General features: G+C 36.7%; 1 protein-coding gene across 5 annotated transcripts in view; it reads right to left on the bottom strand.

The window, feature by feature from the left end:
* The window catches only part of LOC120427682 (diacylglycerol kinase theta), a 56584-nt gene that overhangs the window by 25334 nt on the left and 11368 nt on the right, over window positions 1-19882 (bottom strand). For 3 of the 5 annotated variants that reach the window (XM_039592563.2, XM_039592565.2, XM_039592566.2), the window contains exons 2-8: window positions 11873-12055; window positions 11586-11777; window positions 9758-9964; window positions 8456-9334; window positions 1225-1392; window positions 590-726; window positions 419-531 (exon numbers count right to left, since the gene is read on the bottom strand). In XM_039592563.2, coding sequence (XP_039448497.1) covers window positions 419-531; window positions 590-726; window positions 1225-1392; window positions 8456-9334; window positions 9758-9964; window positions 11586-11777; window positions 11873-12055 — 1879 coding nt within the window. The remainder of the gene's footprint in view (window positions 1-418; window positions 532-589; window positions 727-1224; window positions 1393-8455; window positions 9335-9757; window positions 9965-11585; window positions 11778-11872; window positions 12056-19882) is intronic. The other 2 variants (XM_039592567.2, XM_039592568.2) reach the window with 1 other exon arrangement.

Genomic DNA, 19882 nt, shown 5'->3' with positions numbered 1-19882 from the left:
GAAATCAAAAGAACCTTCGGCGAGTGTGCGTGAACGAGGAAAAGAGAAACAGTGAACTCACAAGCTAAAGTGACTATACCCTCTGATATTTTGGTCATGGTTATCATCAAAGATAGTTTTTTCTATCAGTCATTTACAACAATACTCAAGATATAGATTTTCGAATATAAATACCCTTTTGGGTAGGACAACCCTCAAAATTGTATTGAGACTTGTTAGGAAAAAACGGACAGAGGAAATGTATGGAAAAAAATAATCCATGTCAAAAAATGTCTAAACTAATACTCTGGAAAAATAATTGCGACTTTCTAGCAAATTATTCTACTGTATACATTTTTAACATAACTTTTTATGAAAGGGGTAAAAAGAGGTTCAACCAGTTATTTTTTTACAGTTGATGAAATTTGCTCTAACTTACCGAAACCGCAGGTAGATCGCGGGTCGTTTCGCTTCCACCCGGTGCAGGTTCAGAACCGGCGTCGGATCCTGTAGTCTTACTTCATCACCGTAAAGATCAGTAAGAAAAAATAGCTGCGAAAATGCCCAGTTAGTTTTATTCGCTTGAATCATCAAGTTGGAAACGACTCACATTAGAATCCCTGGCTATATGAAAGGCCCTCAAGGCGGTGGTCAGTAATTGTTCTAACGAGCATGTTCTAGGTACGGTGATGGCTCTATATATTCTTCTTCGATATGAACAGTTGCCGTCGAATACTTTGATTGTTTCTGCAAGATTATTTTTTTGTGGAAGAGAAAAATCGTAAAATTATCGAGTGAGAGATGATGAGCGAGTGAGAGAGTGCGTGAGTCAGGTGTGATACAGGTGAACAAAAAAAAAAAGAAAGATTCTTGAAGTATTTATTCCAAACGAATCACTGGGAGGGAAGAGTGGGTCAAGAATTGAACAGAAAAGTCATCAAAGAAATGGGTGGGAGGCCTCCCAACACGATCTCTTCGAAAATAATAAGATCAAAGGCGAGAAAAAGAACTGTGTTTGATTCGTTATTTGAAATGAGTGCCACTCCTCATCGGATGCTGAGCGCTCACGCAGAGTGCCAGAGAGCGTCTCAGAGAGGAGCGTCTCAGAGAGCGCAACCACTCAAACAGCATCCAGCGCGTGAGTGCCTGCGCTGCTCACAACTACACCGAAAAATGCATCGTCTTCCGACAGGGGGGGGAAACAACAGATGAAAATGAGGAAAAATGAGTGCCCCACACACTTACCTTCATCGCGTTCCTCCTTTTCCTTATCTTTCTTATCTTTATCTTTGTCACTCTTGTGCGCAGAATCGGGCTTCGACGACGAGTGAGAGCCAGAACTGCCCTCCGCCTTCTGCAGGTCGTCGCTGCAGCGTGCGTTATCACTAGCTAGTTCCTCCGAGATGCTGCGAGCTGTGTGTTGCGAGTGAGTGAGTGAGTGAGTGGTTGAGTAGATGAGGTCCGATCCGTCATCACGGCCATCCATCCGTCCGAGGTTTGATGATAAGCAGAGTTGGTAGGGAAAAAAGACAGAAAAATGTACACACAGAAGTTAGTGGGTGAGCCATCATTGATTTGTGTGTATGTGTTTGTGTGTTTTTGGCAAAAACGAGCATAAAATTGAGTAAAACTCCAAACACCAGGTTAGAAATTTTCCAGCAAATAAAAAGGTTCAGGATCCATCGTCTGGTCCTAAACTATTTGCTTTAAACTTAAGCAAAAACTCATTTGATTTCACTCAAACGCTTCAAAACGAGATGATGCAAACAATTGGCGAAAGCCAACAAAAAATCGCAGAGGAGTCTGGCGCTGAGAGTGGCAACAAATGCGAATACAGACAAAGCACTAAATTATATCTCCCTTAACTTTATTGATTTTGCCTTACGGACTGTGACGGTGAATTCGCACTCACAGTCTGTGTTTGTGTGTGTTCTCTCTTTTCCTGTGAACTGGCTCTCTCTGTAGCACACACCACAGTTTCTACGACTTTTGTTGGGAAATTTGGCACATTTGTTATTGTAGTATAATCCACTATTTACAAACTGTTGATAATGAGGGCAGCACCAGCAAAAGTGGTATGGGAATCAACACTTAAGTTACCTTGAAAAAGCATAATTCTAGAGTTTTTTTAAAGGCTATTGTCTTTTTTACCTATTCAAAAAAGCTCTAAAATTTAAGCTTAAACCACAAATTAACATTAAAAGATACTATCCAAACCCGTCTCTAAATTTACAGTAAGAATGAGAAGCATTTTGAAAGTATACTGCACATATTTTTTTCAAAAGTTTGTCTCCCTCAAAAATGTCGAAAACCAAGAGGCAAACTAAATAACTGATGCTTATTTATACAATTCCAAACAAACTGGGAAAATAATTGAACTGTCAAATTCCGATATTCTCCTACAAAACTTAAAATGTTGAATAGTTTTCAAGAAATGTCAATTCAAAGTAAATGTTTAGAGGAGCAAAATATCATCGAAAATCGATAATTGAACATAATGATTTGCTTTTTCCTTCATGTGAAAGCTATTCTTGTGATCTTACAATTGATGTATCGACCGCGTTTTTTTACGTTTTTTTATCAAGTTTGTAAAGACAAAAATTGACCCTTGAAATCCACAAATCCGGAGCACTTCTTACAGATGTAAACAAACTTTGGATCTCTCCTGCAGTACATATTTTTTAACAACAAAGATTGACTTCACACGCAGCAACATGGTCTGATAACCATTTTTTTGGGAAAATATCTGTTAAATTTAGGTGTTTCACATTTGTGGGAGGCACAATAACATCCCAAAATTATGGAATGGCGTGGAACAAGCAATTTGGGGGCAGTGTTTTGCTGCTTTTGATAAAATAGTCTTGAAATGCAGTTTTTTGTTCAGAACGAAATACTGATGAATAAGCAAGAGAATACCAAATCCAGGTCCTAAAAATAGTAGGTTCGACAGAAAAGATGCACTTGGCATGCTATTGACAAATTATCACAAAAGTGTTCCGAGTTTGTGGGTGTTTCGAATATGTGGGATGACTGTATCTAAAAGTTTAATGATCTGGCAACCCTGTCTCAATTTATGACCACTTAAGGCTCTGGAAGGCATCATTCCCGATCGTCCATTTGGCGGCCATGTTTGTGTTAGAAAAACATTCAAATCATGATTCAGAATGTTTCAATCAAAAAATGGTTTTCTTTGTGTTGTTTGTAGAAACATTTTACATATGGTGATTATATTTTCATTTCAATTTACTATTTCTGGACCCTGAATTCAGAACCATCATTGACAGTCATTGCCTCAATAGTGAAAGACACCGTCTACCACCTTAAGTTATGTGCTTTTGTGAAACCGGATCTCACTTAATTGTATAAAAACTATGTCACATTACTTTTTTTAGTTTTGGTATTTTCAATAAAACTGCTGTTATCGAGATCGAGTCAGTTAGGTCCGTTTCACCTTAAGTAGGGGAGTGTGGGGTAATTTGGACACCCTAAGGAAATTGCTCTGTTACGGGCTGTATGGATATTTTAAAGGAATGTGGATGACACCAGAGGATAACAGAGACCATATTTGATGGAAAAATTTCATTCATTTCGATAAATTTTGAAGAAAAACCCATTTTTATCGCAAAAATTAAAAGGTGTCCAAAATACCCCCACATTTTTGTGTGGGGGTAATATGAACACCCCTATGGGGTAATTTGGACATGCCTTGTGGGGTAATTTGGACATGCCTTGTGGGGTAATTTGGACATACCTTGTGGGGTAATATGAACACCTTTTGTGGGGTAATTTGGACACATGTTGAAGAATAAGTTTAACATTGGATTTTTTGAGCATGTTTGTTATCCTTCAACCTGGTTTTGTAATTGCTTTATATTTTGAAGTGTTGCTCACAACATTTCATCAATGGTTTAAATAATGATTTTGTGATAGAACTATAATTCAATAGGAAGATAACATATAGTTCAGTGCAGTATACATAATTTAATCATTAATACTGAAATGATTTAAACATTGATTCTGGATCAGGCACACTATACTTGTTTTTAGTGATTAAGGTATCGTTTATGTTTATATAAATCAATTTTTATATAGAATTTATTAGCCTGAAAATATCATTTTTTTAAATTTTACATTCTGTAGCCCTTCAAATTTAAATATTATTGTAAACCAGCAAAGAAATTAAAAATGTCAAAGAAATTAATAAAAAAGCAATCAACATAAGAGTCTTGTTGAACGCCAAATGTACAGTAATCAGATTTTCATTAATTCGAATATTCGAATAAATTTATCTAAATTAAAAAAATAGGGGTTTTGTGAAAGTTCTCATTGCTCACATTCATTTTTGATTGTTTTGACATATTAAATCCCTCTAAATTTATCTAAATCCCTTTAAAAACTCATCCAACCATGAAAGTTACTTTTTTGTTGCCTGACAGGTAGACTTTCAGGTATGTCCAAATTACCCCACAAGCCATGTCCAAATTACCCCCATAGCATATTCTATCATAAATTGCGATTTTTGATGATAAAAATGGATAAAATGCACAATTTTTATACGTACATATCTCAGGCATCGTCCAAGCAACCCCCTTAACCCACCGGAGGTCGCGTACGTGTACTTTGTACACAGTTTGTAAGGGCACTTGTAAGAAAGGCGAAAACACGCGACTTCCCGAAGGTTAAACAAAAAATGTACACTTTTTTGCCATATAACCCCTGCAAAACCTTATTTCCTAACCTTCAAATATTAGAATTTAAGGCAGTGCCAACCGGCCTTTGGAAACATTTACACATTATACCAAAACTACTTAACCTATTCCAACTTTTTTGGTTTGTCCATACTCCTAGGCCATTACTAGTACTAACCTTATCACTCAAATTGTCGTTTTCACTTTATATCTGAAGAAAACGTGATTTTTAAAGGGGTGTCCAAATTACCCCCACTGTCCATATTACCCCAAACTCCCCTAATATTTATAAACTCACTCTATCTGTCTGACCGAGCCACGTAGCCCAGTGGTAACGCTTCCGCCTCGTAAGCGGTAGATCGAGGTTCAAATCCCGGCTCGGACCAACACAACTGGTGATCTTTTCCCTTCTGGAATCGATTGCTTAGTAAAGGAAAGGTAGTGTATCATCAAAAGCTGGACCTTATCACGACACCTTAGGGAAGGCGACCTATGTAATGTTAACATCAAACTCAACATGTTAACATTAAGTTAAGAAATAGCTACTGAATCCGCTTTGTAAATGCGGCCCGATACTCTTCATGGGTCATGGGAAAATTTACTTTTTTTTACTCTATCTGTCTATCTATCTATCTCTATCTTGTCTAATAAAAGGAACTTTTTATCGCGTCAAAAAGTTTGAAGATCTGGTAACCTGGATTTATGTACTTTTTTAAAGGTGGATCACACTTATCTGTATAACAATGTCCGGATCCATCATTCGACACACCGTTGAATATTTTATCGATGGCCCTTTCTAATGAGTCTAAATGCTTGAATATCTGCCAACCTTGTCTCGGGTTATTGTCACTCTTTTAAACTTAGTTTCCAAAAAATCAATAATTCAAATCATTTTTTTCTCAGAATCTTATTTCTGGTTTGGACTCAGGAAGGCACCAGGCATCTATCCCGGGAATTCCCGGGATTTTTACAAAAGCAGGAATTCCCAAATCCCGAATATTTTGTAATAAAATGTTTTGGTCTGGAAATTCAAATTTGGGTGTGAAAAAAAGATGAAAAGTTGAATCAGCAATAACTAGGCTTATTAGAGAAATTTTGAATAAAAAAAATGGTTTACAAATCCGCAAAATCCATAGCGCTTCAAATGTTTTATATGTTATTTTATATATTTTTAACAAGACTAAGTATTATACTTACGTAAATGAATGATTTTGAATTTGAAAAAAAATATCAAACTTTTTTTTTCTCAAACACCACCATATGAGACAAATCAAAACAAATTCGACGAATGAAGAAAGCGATGAAATAGGAGAATAAGGAGTCACGTAATGAGAAAAAATATTAAAAAAAAAATATTTATAAGTGACTTTATTTTGAATCAAATTGGATTACAAATTGTTATTCATGTTAAATTAAAAAAAATCATAAACAAAAAAAACTAATTTAAATTTCTTTAAATTTATCTGAAACATCTGTTCTTGGTCAGATTGATGTTTAGACTATCACCAATTAATAATGTTGAGCTAATTCTATGATTTTATGCTTGAAAAACATAACAAATATATTGAAAACATAGATTATATCACTGATGTATGTTTGTATGTATGATCCCCATACTCGCAGGCAACTTGGTCCCGAAACACATGTGAGCGCTAGGTGAACAATTCGATCATCATCGTGACAAAAACTTTTGATAATATTTGTACCATCCTAAGAGAAACAATATTGGAAGGAATTTGAGGGTTGAGATTTTATTTTTGAATTCCTTGAACAATTTTCTTTAAAATGCAACCAGAAGAAAGTCTTTTGGTCTAAAACTTGGAAAGATACAAGTAAAAGAATAAAAAGTTTTCTAGAAAATTGTCAAAAAAGAGGGCGGTGCCAAAAATAGAGGGATGGTCCAATCAGCACCAAACTTAGGATTTCTGTTAACTATCGGTTGGTGAACGTTCCCTCCAAGTTTCGTCCAAATCGGTGAAGGTCGAATCCAAAAGTGTATCCAGTTGACTTGAAATCACCCGTACCGTCAGTGGGGGTGAATATGGGTCAAAAAACGATACACCTCTCGTAATTTATTAATAACAAAAACAATTTAAATAACATCGAAAATCTTTCAACGTAGATTTGTTCTTAGATAGTTTACTAACATTTTCCCAAAATATGGTGGATTTTGATGAACACTACCTTAAATGCCAATAGTTTGAAAATTTACCCAATCTCACCCCTTAGAGGGGGTGACATTGGGTCAAATGAAACTAAAATGATGCTCAAATACAACGATACGGTAAAAAACAAGTCATCCAACAGTGTTTCTTGTTCGAGGGAATCGTATTGACATTTTCAAACATTTGGGTAGTTTTCGAGCAATTCCAACAAAAATATTAGAAAAATGATTTTTCGAGAGGTAATTTTTGGCCAAAAACGTACCTCAACTTTAGACAGCTGCCAAAATAACAGGATTTGTTCTAGGAACAAGATTTTTTCAGCGCCCCTACACAACCCTTTTAACAGAATTTAGTTTCATTGAGAAGAACCTGAGAAATGGTAAAATCCGTAAAAAATCACTTTGATCCAATCTCATAATCAATAGTTACTTAATCAACTTAATTTCCGAGTTTTACCAAGGAAGTTAAATACTTCAATAGATTTGAATAGTAGGGGAGAGTGGGGAGACTTGATCCCCTTTTTTTTGTATCGCACATAACTCTGTCAATTTCTCACAAAACTATAAACTTTTTGCATGAATTGAAAGCTTAAACATTCATCTATGTTTGGCTAATAAGGGTATTTCATCAGATGAACTCTTCGAATCATGCCAAGCGTTTAAAAAAAAATTAAACCGGCATTTTAAAAATGTTAGGGGTAACTTGATCCCCCTTTCAACATTTTGAAGAAATCTTAAGCAAAATGTTTCTTATTCATCCAAACTTTTAATTTTCTATAAGTTACAGCAATTTCACATAAAACCTGTACGTTTGTGTTCAAAATATAACAAGTTTAGTATGTAAAATATTTAAAAACTTAAAATTTTATTTTTTAGGCCAAAATTAAGCATGTTTACAAAAGCTGGAAATTTTAGTTTACAAAACTTTTGAAAAAAGGTTCAAACTGCAGTAAGTTATGTACAACTATACTAAAGGAAACTATGTATGAAAACCCAGCCCAATTAATTAATCTTGAGGCTGATTCCAGTGACTGTAAAAATGCAGGGATCAAGTCTCCCTAAACGCACTTTTTTAAACAATTGATTGTAAAAATAGTATGACGATAAATTTAACATCAAATGCGTAAGGGTTTTGGAGTTGATAAGTTCATCAAACAATTCATAATTAAAAAAATAATTTTTGAATAATTTTTGAGTGTTTTCTATAAATATCAAAAAAAGGAAAAAAGGTCTCTTGGAAGTTTTTTGCAGCTCGTTTTAGAAAAATGTGTGTAACTCAATCTAAACATTTTTTATTTTTTTTCTTTGTTTTCTACAATGAGTTTTAGTTTATTTCGCACAACTTTCTAGAACAAAGCTAATTGTTTTACCCACATGCTGACGAGATACAGGCTCAAGTGTCCCCGGGGATCAAGTCTCCCCACTCTCCCCTACTAGCTTACAAAAGCTCAATAACACGTAATAGCAATAACAGCAGCAGTTGCAGCAAGGTTAATTTGGCAGAAGAAACCTTTTTCAAACGCAGTCATACAAAACCAACAAACAAACAAAATAACGCAATAATCAATACAAACAATTCATGAAACTAAACTAAACGAAAGAAGAAAAAATCAAGCAAATTCACCTCTCCGCTCTCTACATCCCGTCTTGCTCCATCCCATGGAGCACTTTCGCATGCGACGATAAATCCTACCCAGCAAGTGCCCTCCTCCCGTCCGCCGGTTCTCCTTGTCAGCCAGCTGTCCTTCTTTCGATGTCGTCACTGCACACCCGGAAGCGACATTTCGAGCATTTAATTTAGCATCGGTGACCACTTTGGCCGTACTACTGCTATCGTCATCGTCCTCCTCCTCCTCCTCGTCTTCGTCATCCCCGCCAAGTGCAGCATCCTCGTCGATGAACACAAAGCTGCTGACGTCACCGTACGAGAGTACGCGTCGTTCACCGTCCCGCAGGGAGGCGACGGCCGCCGGCAGCAACTCGTCTGTCGTTTGGATCGTCGTTACGGACGCAGCCGTCACCGGCGAGCAGCTCGACTTGTGCGGCGGAAGTGGCGACGGACATCCGGAGGACACGTTCGAGTCGGTGGTGCTGCAGAGGGGCGAGCGCTTCTTGGCCCGGTCTTTGGCGCGCAGAAAGGGCAACATGCGGAGTCGCTTCGGGATGCTGTCGGTTTGGTCCTGGAAGGAGCGGCTTCGCATGACCACGGTGTCCTTGGGCGTACCCAGTTTGGAGGCGGCCACCTTGCGCATCGCCGGGTGGATCAGGTTCCGGCTGGGGACCGGTCGAAAGGGGCTCGGCGGAGTGTCCTCCAGCGCCAGCAGCAGGTCCGTATCGCTAGGATAGTGCGGTTGACTCGACTCGCTCTCGTCGCCGTCGTCGAAGAAGGTAAAGACCGGAAGCTTGTACGGCATTGGTGACGGGGGGGTCGCGCTGGTTCCGTTGGTCACGATGCCCGGCGGTGACGGCTCGTCAAAGTCCTGCCCGATGGTCCACAGTTCCGCTTCCCGGGGGGATTTGTTGATTTGGGGTTTTTTGTATGTTTTTGGTTTTTGAGTTTTTTTTATGAGGCGTTAGTTCCGAGTGGGGCGCGGGCACAACATCGACAGAGTAGTGAGAGCGTACACAGTTGAGGTGGGCGAGGAATGCGACATTGAACCGAAAACAGGTTTGTGTGTTTGTGTGTGGACATATAAATAAGAAACGAAAAAAAGAAAGATGAAGATAACAAAATTAAAAAAGGAAAACGTAATACTCATTAAAGAACGAAATAAGTTAAATTTAGACAAATTCCGCAAATCTTCAAGATTCACTGAAGCAAAGAGCAGTACTAACAACTTTTGCGAGAAAGCCCATATTGTAACAATTGACCAAATTTACTTTTGTTTAGTACTTAAAAATATATAACAGCCAAAAGGATACTTACGGCACGAGTAGTCCCGCGGCAGGCCCGGTGTTCCCTTGTTCTTGTTCTGCACCCCGATGATTGCTTCCATTGGCACTTCTGTTCGCGGGATGGAGACGGCGTGCGGCGGCAGGTAGATCGGCTGCAGCGTCCCGAACGTGCACTCCGACGGCAGGTTGGTCCGGCAGCCGCCGTGCGTCGTCGTGCCGCACCACTCGCAGCGGTAACCTGGTGAAGGAAGAGAGGGAAGAAAATTAGTATGTTTCCAGACCAAACTATTTGTTCCACCATGCGTCTTAATGAACATTTAGAAGATGGGGTGGAGACGCAAGATGTTTTGTTCCCTTCAACCTGAATATACAGTTCTTACAGTTCTGACTCGAGCTTTCCAAAAACAACTTAGCTTGAATCTCGAATGTGAGCTCAATTTGACGAAAACTCGACTATCCCAAGCTACGTAAATTTTCCCGACACTTTAAGGCACATATCTAAACATTTGTAGTACTGAACCTTTTTATTAAGAAAATTATTGATTAGTTTTCAATCCATAACCCTTATTTCTATGAAACATTGGGATTTAACATTATAAAATTTTAAATAAATTTAAAATAAAACTTTTGAAAATACTATTGAGCAATTCTCTACGAAATCGGTCTTTTTTCTTCAATTTTATTTTTTGTATTTTTTAATCCGACTGAAACTTTTTTGGTGCCTTCGGTATGCCCAAAGAAGCCATTTTGCATCATTAGTTTGTCCATATAACTTTCCATACAAATTTGGCAGCTGTCCATACAAAAATGATATGTGAAAATTCAAAAATCTGTATCTTTTGAAGGAATTTTTTGATCGATTTGGTGTCTTCGGCAAAGTTGTAGGTATGGATACGGAATACACTGGAAAAAAATGATACACGGTAAAAAAAATTTTGGTGATTTTTTATTTAACTTTTTGTTACTAAAACTTGATTTGCAAAAAAACACTTTTTTTTAATTTATTTTTTTATATGTTTTAGAGGACATAAAATGCCAACTTTTCAGAAATTTTCAGGTTGTGCAAAAAATCTTTGACCGAGTTATGAATTTTTGAATCAATACTGATTTTTTCAAAAAATCGAAATATTCGTCGCAAAAATTTTTCAACTTCATTTTTCGATGTAAAATCAAATTTGCAATCAAAAAGAACTTTAAGGAAATTTTGATAAAGTTATCAAACGATTCGAAATTTTGCATGTATTTTAACTGCTTTAGAGTTTTTCGAATGAAATACTAAAATTTTCACAAAACGACGTATTTTCTCGAACATACTCAAATTTTTATAATTCGCAATATGGATATCAAACGACTCGAAATTTTGCATGCATTTTAACTGTTTTAGAGATTTTTGAACGAAATACTAAAATTTTCACAAAATACCGTATTTTTTAGAAAATACTCAAATTTTTATGATTCACAATATGGTTATCAAACGATTCGATTAGAAAGCAGGTAAAATTTCGCTTCGTCTGATACCCATATTGCAAATACGGTATCTTGTGAAAATTTGAGGATTTTATTCAAAAACTCTAAAACAGTGAAAATGCATGCAAAATTTCAAAACGTTTGATACTCATTTTGCAAATTATAAAAATTTGAGTTCTTCAAAACCGGTATTTTGTGATTTATTTTTTAGTATTTACATACATAAGAATAAAATCAAGCTTGATTTTTTTTGCTGATTCGGCTTATTAACATGTTTACTTTCCGAGAATTGTCTAACATTTGTTATTTCTCTCGCATTATCTTTTCACTCTGAAATGCATTCCCGTTTAAATACATTTAAAAAAAATCCATCCCGAACGGATGTCACTCACCTGTAAGGCATTCGTAGGACCAGCATGCCTTCTTGCAGTACGCGCACTTCGATGATTGCGGAAGATTGCCCTCGCGCCAGTGGTGCTGGTGCTTGACGTGACCCAGTTCCTTGCCCGGCACGTACGTGGCATTCTCCTTGCAGTCGGGGATCGCAAAGTCCTGACACTCGACGTGGGCAAAGTACTCACAAACTGTGTTTAAAAATAGAAGAAGTAAGAAGAGTAAGAAGAGCAGCATCAGCATTATCAATCGATAGGGTATGCGGGCCTGATGTTGGACAACTTACTTAAACAGTGAACGGCGGGTGTTTCGTCCAGACGTTTCCGGCAGACCGAGCAGAACTTCCGTTTGTGTTGCGTCGGCTCGGACCAGCAGTGCGCGACCGGATTCCGGATGAGATACGGGGCAACGCCTAGGCATGGTGTTATCACGTTCGTCACACACTTTTCATGCACTATAAAGTTGCAGACTGCAGCAGCGAAGAAGGGGTGGGGGGGGGGAGTAAAAGATGGGAAAACTTCAAGTCAGTAAGTGTGCGGAGAGAGACACGATTTATGCAGCGCTAGGATGACTTCAGGATGCACCACAGCAGACTGACTCTCCAAGGTGCGACGAAATCGACGCGTTCATATCTTCATTTCTGCAGGGTTCGCTTCGACGATGTGATATGAATATTTCTTCTTTTAAGTTTTGGTGTAAATAAGAAGATGAAATGTATCGTAGAATTGAGCTAAAATTTATGATGGTATTATAAGCCTGATGCTTCCATGCAGACAGGCAATCAGATAAATTATTACTGATGAGAACAAAATTTAACAAACTACTAAACAATAATACTAGCACATATTACAAAACACGAAAACAAAATTTAATACTACCCTGGTTACACAGAAGATTACATCAATTCTTTTTTAACCGTTGTCTGACTGAAAATGGTCAAACAACATTAAAATGGTTTCTAGTGACAGCAATTATTAGGGTGGCTTGAAGTTGTATGGGAAAAATTCAAAATGGACTAATTCAATCAGAACAGGCATTTTCCGGTCCCATTTGGGCCCCCAAACAACCCCCCAAAATTTGGGAGCGATTGGATTTGACCCGGCTTTCCGCAAAGCGATTCAAATTTGTATGGAAATTGTATGGGAAAACCCTCTTTTTTACATTTAGATTTTTATAATTTTCATTTTTCACTCAATTTAAAAACTAACACCGTAGAAGTATAGCCCTGAATGTCCTCTAAAATTTTCCCGAAGAAAGTATGGTCCTATCTTGCTTCTGCAAAAAGATACAGAGTTTTTAAAAGATGCATTTCAAAATAAGTGCTGAACATTATATTTCTTGCCAACACTGCCAGTACTTCGGTAGATATTTCGAAATCTTATTTTTCAACGTAATAAGGAAGCAACGTAGCAAAATGGTGTCTTAGGAAAAGTTGTTGTATATGAATGTGGCTTTTATTTAAAATTATTGACATGCAGGGTGACACATCTACAGGGTGTCAACCAAGCCCTAACTTCTACTGGTGACCTTTTAAGGCGTTGGTGTCTTAGGAAAAGTTGTTAAGCTACTTATTCCAAGAAATTTTGACATGGTTGGAAGACAGGGTGGCACATCTACAGACGCAACCCATTTCTAGTTTCTATTTGAGACCTTTTTGATCACTGTAAAGTTGGCGAAAAAGATTGCTAATCGCAAAATAGACCTGCCACGCAAAAGGAGGCTGATCAAAAAATCGTAAAAAGTCAGTTTTTCACATAAAATTTCCTGGGGAATCGATTGCACATTGGAGCAATCTCTACAAAATCGACCGATTTCTACAATTTTTATTTTTTTTTTATCTGGCTCAAACTTTGTAGAGGCCTTCCCTATCACCAAAGAAGCCATTTTGTGTTATTGGTTCACCAATACAATTTTGGCAGCTGTTCATACAAAAATGGTACGTAAATATTAAAAAAATCTGTAACTTTTCAAGAATTTGTTTTATTGATTTGGTGTCTTCGGCCAAGTTGCTCATTTTTTAAGCCATTCAGAAGTTTGGAGTTTGAAAATTTTTCCGACGAGTTATGATTTTTTTGAAATAGTGATTTTTGTTAAAAAAAAAAATCTTGTAATTAAAATTTTTGACCCTCATTTTTTATATAAAATTAAATTTGCAAGATCGGAAACTGTTTTTAATCATGCGCAATCGATTCCCCCGGAAATTTTATGTGAAAAACTGACTTTTTACGAATTTTTGTTCAGCCTCCTTTTGCGTGGCAGGTCTAATTTGCGATTTGTACTCTTTTTCGCCCACTTTACAGTGATCAAAAAGGTCTTAAATAGAAGCTAGAAATGGGTTGACACCCTGTAGATGTGCCACCCTGTCTTACAACAATGTCAAAATTACTCGGAATAAGTAGCTTAACAACTTTTCCTAAGACACCAACGCTTTAAAAGGTCACCAGTAGAAGTTAGGGCTTGGTTGACACCCTGTAGGTGTGTCACCCTGCATGTCAATAATTTTAAATAAAAGCCACATTCATATACAACAACTTTTCATAAGACACCATTTTGATAGGTTGCTTCCTTATTAAGTTTAAAAATAAGATTTCGAAATATCTACCGAAGTACTGGCAGTGTTGGCAAGAAATATAATTTTCAGCACTTATTTTGAAATGCCTCTTTTAAAAACTCTGTATCTTCTTCCAGAAGCAAGATAGGACCATATTTTCTTCGGGAAAATTTTAGAGGACATTCAGGGCTTTACTTCTACGGTGTTAGTAAATTGAGTGAAAAATGAAAATGATTAAAATCAAAATGTAAAAAAGAGGGTTTTCCCATACAAATTTCCATACAAATTTGAATCGCTTTGCGGAAAGCCGGGTCAAATCCAATCGCTCCCAAATTTTGGGGGGTTGTTTGGGGGCCCAAATGGGACCGGAAAATGCCTGTTCTGTAAAATCGATAATGTCGAGCCACCCTAGCAATTATCCACACTCCATACAAAAAAGATTTGTTTTTTTTTTATGAAATATGTCCACGAGGGGGGATTAAAACACGTTACTAAATCCACCTTTAGGTGTTTGGTGCCTTTCTCACACTCATATCATGAATACATTCAGTAAAAAAAAATCCACTCCCCTTCAACACGTTCAACCATCACCCATTTCTCTTGATGGGGTTGTCAAATCTTCAATTCTTTGGGCTCGTTGGAAAGATCTTTTGATTACCCATATTCAACCATGGATTACATGGAAGATCTGGACAACGTTTTCATCAAAACACTTGAGATCCGGCCTCCAAAAAGTGTATAAATAACACTTAAGTGCTTATAACTTTTGATAGTATTACCAGACCTTTAGTTTTTTGGGCTCGTTAGAATAGAAAGGTCTTTTAAATACCTTAAAAACGTATAACATTCTTACAAAAACCACCCTTTAACAATCTTCCGGACTTTAGTCTAAATCGTTTTTTAACATATCTTAGAACTTAGTACTTAGCTAAAAATCGTAATTTATACATAGTGACTTATGATACCCTAAGTCGGATCGAATGAGACCAAAACGGTCAAAACTTTGCTCAGAATGTGGTTCAGAGTCGATTCGAAATGTGTACGTGAAGGTGGGTGTACGAGGTCAAATTGAAATGTTCATTTTCGAGTTTTTACGCCTTTCCTCATTGAGCTGAGGAATGCAAAAACATCTGTAAACAAAATTTGAGCTTAGTATGAAACTGAATTATTCGAAATATGATATTCTTTATTACAAACCTAGGTACCGTAAAACGGGGTGATTTTGATAGCCGGGGTGACTTTGATAGGTTTGAGATTTTTCCGCAAAATGAAGAGTACAAATAAATTACATACGGAATGGTTTCTAATCATACTGACCGGGGTAGAGAAGTGTTCAAAGTACCTAAAGAAGAACTTTTAATAAAATTTTGAAAAGTTTAAATAGTTAGTTAACTATAACTAAGAAAATGTTGATGAAAGGCTTTATTTAAAACTTCTCAAAGTGTCATGATTTTATCAATGAACATGATTTTGAATCGGAAAACGGAATGCATTTTCGGATTCTTTGGACAATTTTCCACTAGGAGATGGAAAAAAATAATTTGTAAATAATAAATTATATGTGTTTTTAAAACACATTTTAATAAAATCTCCAAATTTAAAGGCAATTTCAGTTGAACAAATTTCATGTAAAATGTGAAAACTTTTGATTCGTGCTTTGAATTCAGTATAAAATGCAATATAAATCGATAATTTTGTAAACAAAACGAATTTTCACGAATTTAAGGAAAAATTCCAACATTTTAACAATTTTACCTGAAATTTTTATGTATTTTGTTAAAAAGAACATAAACTTAGTTAACTAAATATAAACATTGATTTTGTTTCTTTAAAACTGTATCAGCAACCTTAGTGATGGTACATTTGACGTAAAAATAAAATTTGAACACCTCAAATCTGATTTTAACAAGAAAAACTACGACTATCAATGTCACCCCGGAATTTAAACTAAGAATTTTTAACGTAACTATTTTTCCAATTACTATTGAAAAAACTTTTTTTCAAAAATAGTGCATGGACTTTGTGTGTCCTACCCCAGTACATGTTTTAAAAATAATAATCTTGAGAAAAACCTTAACAGTTGGAAAATATTCCAAAAACAAATTGAAATCCTATCAAAGTCACCCCGGTTTACGGTACTTGAGAAAATTAAACTATGTTTTGTATTTTTAAGGGTATTTAATGAGATGAACTCTTCGAATCCTGCCAAGCGTTTTAAAAAAATAACTTAACTTGATCCCCCTTTCAACATTTTCAAGAAATCTTAAGCAAAATGTATCTTATTCATCCAAATTTTTCATTTTCTATAAGTCTCAGCAATTTCACATAAAATCTGTACGTTTGTATTCAAAATGTTTCAAAATAAATTCAAATACAAAATAGCATAGCATAGCATTGGTGTCTACCCGTAGCTGCTACTTCGTTATTGACCAGGATCTCAAAAAATTGCTCCGTGGACCACAGATGAAAAGTAGGAACCAATCATCACCCCTACATGCTGATCAATACCGACGCCGGCCACGACCAGTGGTAAGACACGGGGAAGTGGATGGGAATGTTAGTCCGATACTTGAGTGATGTGATCGCTAAATCGGCTGCGTCTCCGACAAAGTATCACATGAGTTTTTGAGGGGTTAGTAAGATGGGTATGAGGTTAGGATTCACTGTGGTAGGTGATGCGACCATAAGCAATTTGTTTATCTCCGTAGTAACAGTTCAATAGGGCGAATCTGCATTTGTAAACAAGCAGTCTATCCCCCTATTACTTGACGTGAACTGAGCTTGAGCAAAAGGGATAGACTGCTTGTTTACAAGTGCAGATTCGCCCTATTGAACTGTTACTGCGGATCTGTTGAAATTTTAAAAATCTTAGGCAGCCAACTGCGGAAAGATACATAATTAATTATTTTAAAACTTTTTAACCGAACGCGTGCCAACCGAGCAGTAGTGCTATGGGCTGGACTTATCAGTATATTTTTACTGTTTATACGATAACGCGAGTTAATTTCAAAAATAGGAAATAAAAGACGCTTTACTCTTCATAAAATGGACAGTTTGATGAGTTACTACTAAAACTGCCAGTTGGAATAAATTATTACGAACAACAAATTTGAACGAAAATTGTGATGAAATTAAAACAATAACTTAAACGAAATAACCGGCGGCGTGCCTTCCGATCAACGATGATAAAAGAAGGACTTATGAAAAATAAAATATCAAATAAAAGGCTCCGAAAAACACGATGCAGAGTGACCGTGGGGTCCCGCTACTAACAATCGAATCTTAACAGCGATACAACGAAAATAAAAGAGATTAAAATGCAAAAAAAACCAGTCTGGGCGTCCCCGTGGCCAGTGCACTAATTTTCATTCCTTAATGTCAGCGTGTCTTTCGATAAACGATTCTATAGAAATGTCTTTTGCACCGTGAAAATTGTATACATTATTTGAAAAATTTATGCACAATTTACCCGACGCCGTGCCTTCTGATCAACGATGATATGTAAAGGGCTTTTAAAATCACAAAACAATTAATGTAATCTTAATTAAAGCACAAAAAAACACCAATCACCGTCCAAAATCAACTCAAGAATGACAAAACTCAAAAAGCTATGTAACGCGCACGAAAAAGAGAAAAACCGATGATTACAATAAAACTGCCCGGAAAAAAATTAATTTAAAAAAAACAAACACGCCCGAAACGAAACCGACAAAAAAACAACTTTTCAATCGCGCGACTCTTTTCCAACTCACAAAAATGTACGGCCCCATAGCTTCCGTAAAAGAGGTTTGTGGTGACTCACCACTAGGGTGCAAATAAAAAAAAATCGACATAAGGGATACCCTTTGATTCGATTCCTCTGGCAAAAATTAGTATCTGTGCAAATTTTTTGCCAAATCGGTTAAGGTTAAGGGGTCACTTTTTATCGTTGAAGTTTATATGGGGAAAATCGCAAAAATGTATGCAGAAATACATCGTTTCATTATTTTTCGCTCGTCTCGTCCAAAATTGTCCAAGTGTGAGATTCTTTTAGGAAATTTAATTTCCTACAACTTTGTCGAAGGGTGCAAAACAATTCGAGTTGATCCTGATTTTCGGTGATTTTTTTAAGTAAAAGGTATTTTCTTATATACTCCCTATATACCCCTTATATTCTTTCAAGTGTATAAACCCATTTCTATTCATCGCATTGATAATAACCAGGGGGGCAACATCTATATCTCACTACAGGCAGCTCGCCCGTAGCCAACACAAGCTGTCAACTTCGGCACCAGAACAAAAGGGAAATGTCAACTTCGGCTCCAGCACAAAAGAACAGCTGTTCGTTACGGAACCAAAACAAAGCAACTGCGCACTGTAAAAAAAGTACAAAAACTGCAGGCATAAAATGGAAATAAAGTAATTATTGTTTTTATGTAAAATTTTACCGCAATGTACGTTTAAAAGTTAGTGTATGTTTGTGAGGTGATTTTTATCAATTTATTTGCAAAATAAACTACTAAAGTAGGGATTATTAAGCACAAATAGGGCCGATGACCTCATTTAAAGTTGTACTTTTATCACATGAAACGTTTAACTTAACTACTGTGTAATTTGACTTTTACTACAGTAATTCTTATAACAAAAATTGAATTATTAATAAAAGAAATATTTTTGTTTTCACTGTGCGCAGTTTGCGCGCGTTATCAATCTCAATCACCCAAGATGGCGGCCTTTAGCATCCCCCTGATAATAACACATCAGGATAAACTCGGATCTTCTTGCACCTTTGGACAAAGTTGAAGGAAATTAAATTTTCAACAAGAATCTCACACTTGGTCATTTTTGGGCGAGACCTGCGCCTCCTGCTGCCAAAATCCTGAAGCGATTTTTTCCCAATACATTTTCACGATTTTCCCCATATAAGCTTCAACGATAAAAAGCGACCCCTCAACCAACCGATTTGGCTCAAAATTGGCACAGTTAATTATTATTGCCTGAAGAATCGAGCCAGGGGGTATCTCTTGAGATTTTCCAAAATTTTCGTTTTTTCTTGTCACCCTACTCACCACACATAACCTTCGTACGCCTAGAAATGAGCAGAAACTTGCAACAGAGACCACAAAAAAACCCGGGGTCGTTAAAGTGGATTGCTTTGCTTTTTTTTAAGAATATACCAAAACGCTAATGGGATTTCTGTTTGGGAATTAATTTTTGTACAGAAATGTATGATAATTCAGCAGCAAGAGGAAACTATTGATTTAAACATGTTGTTTATAATATTTTATAAATAACATTTTTTATGAAAAAAATGGGATGTAAATCTAAAAAAAAAGTATAAAAATTTGACGGACTCGCATTTTGAAATAATCTAAAGAAAATTTACGGAAAAAAACTAAATTGAAAAAAACCTGAGTCATTGTACGCACGGACAATACACTAGATGAATTTGTCACCATAACTCGTCGTGACAAATAAATCCACGCTCTAATTTAGCGATCCGCTTCACCTGACCAAGCATAAAAACCAGAAGCCAGAATCCGTGCACGAGAAGGGCATAAAATCAGTAGCCTGCCAGCGTGGTGGTGGACGGTTTCCGTTTTTCTTCTCGTTGCCCCCTCCCAGCATCCCATCCCCGGCTTCAACTTCAACGACTGGCAGCAGACATGTTGAAGGGCTTTCCGTGCGTCACAGTTTCCACTCACACTGTTTTTAGTTTTCATGCTCCCTTCGGCAAATCCCACCTTCCCCCAACACACCCTACCT

Source organism: Culex pipiens, chromosome 1, assembly GCF_016801865.2.
Source record: "Culex pipiens pallens isolate TS chromosome 1, TS_CPP_V2, whole genome shotgun sequence".
Taxonomy (NCBI): domain Eukaryota; kingdom Metazoa; phylum Arthropoda; class Insecta; order Diptera; family Culicidae; genus Culex; species Culex pipiens.
This window is presented reverse-complemented; position numbering and strand designations above follow the sequence as displayed.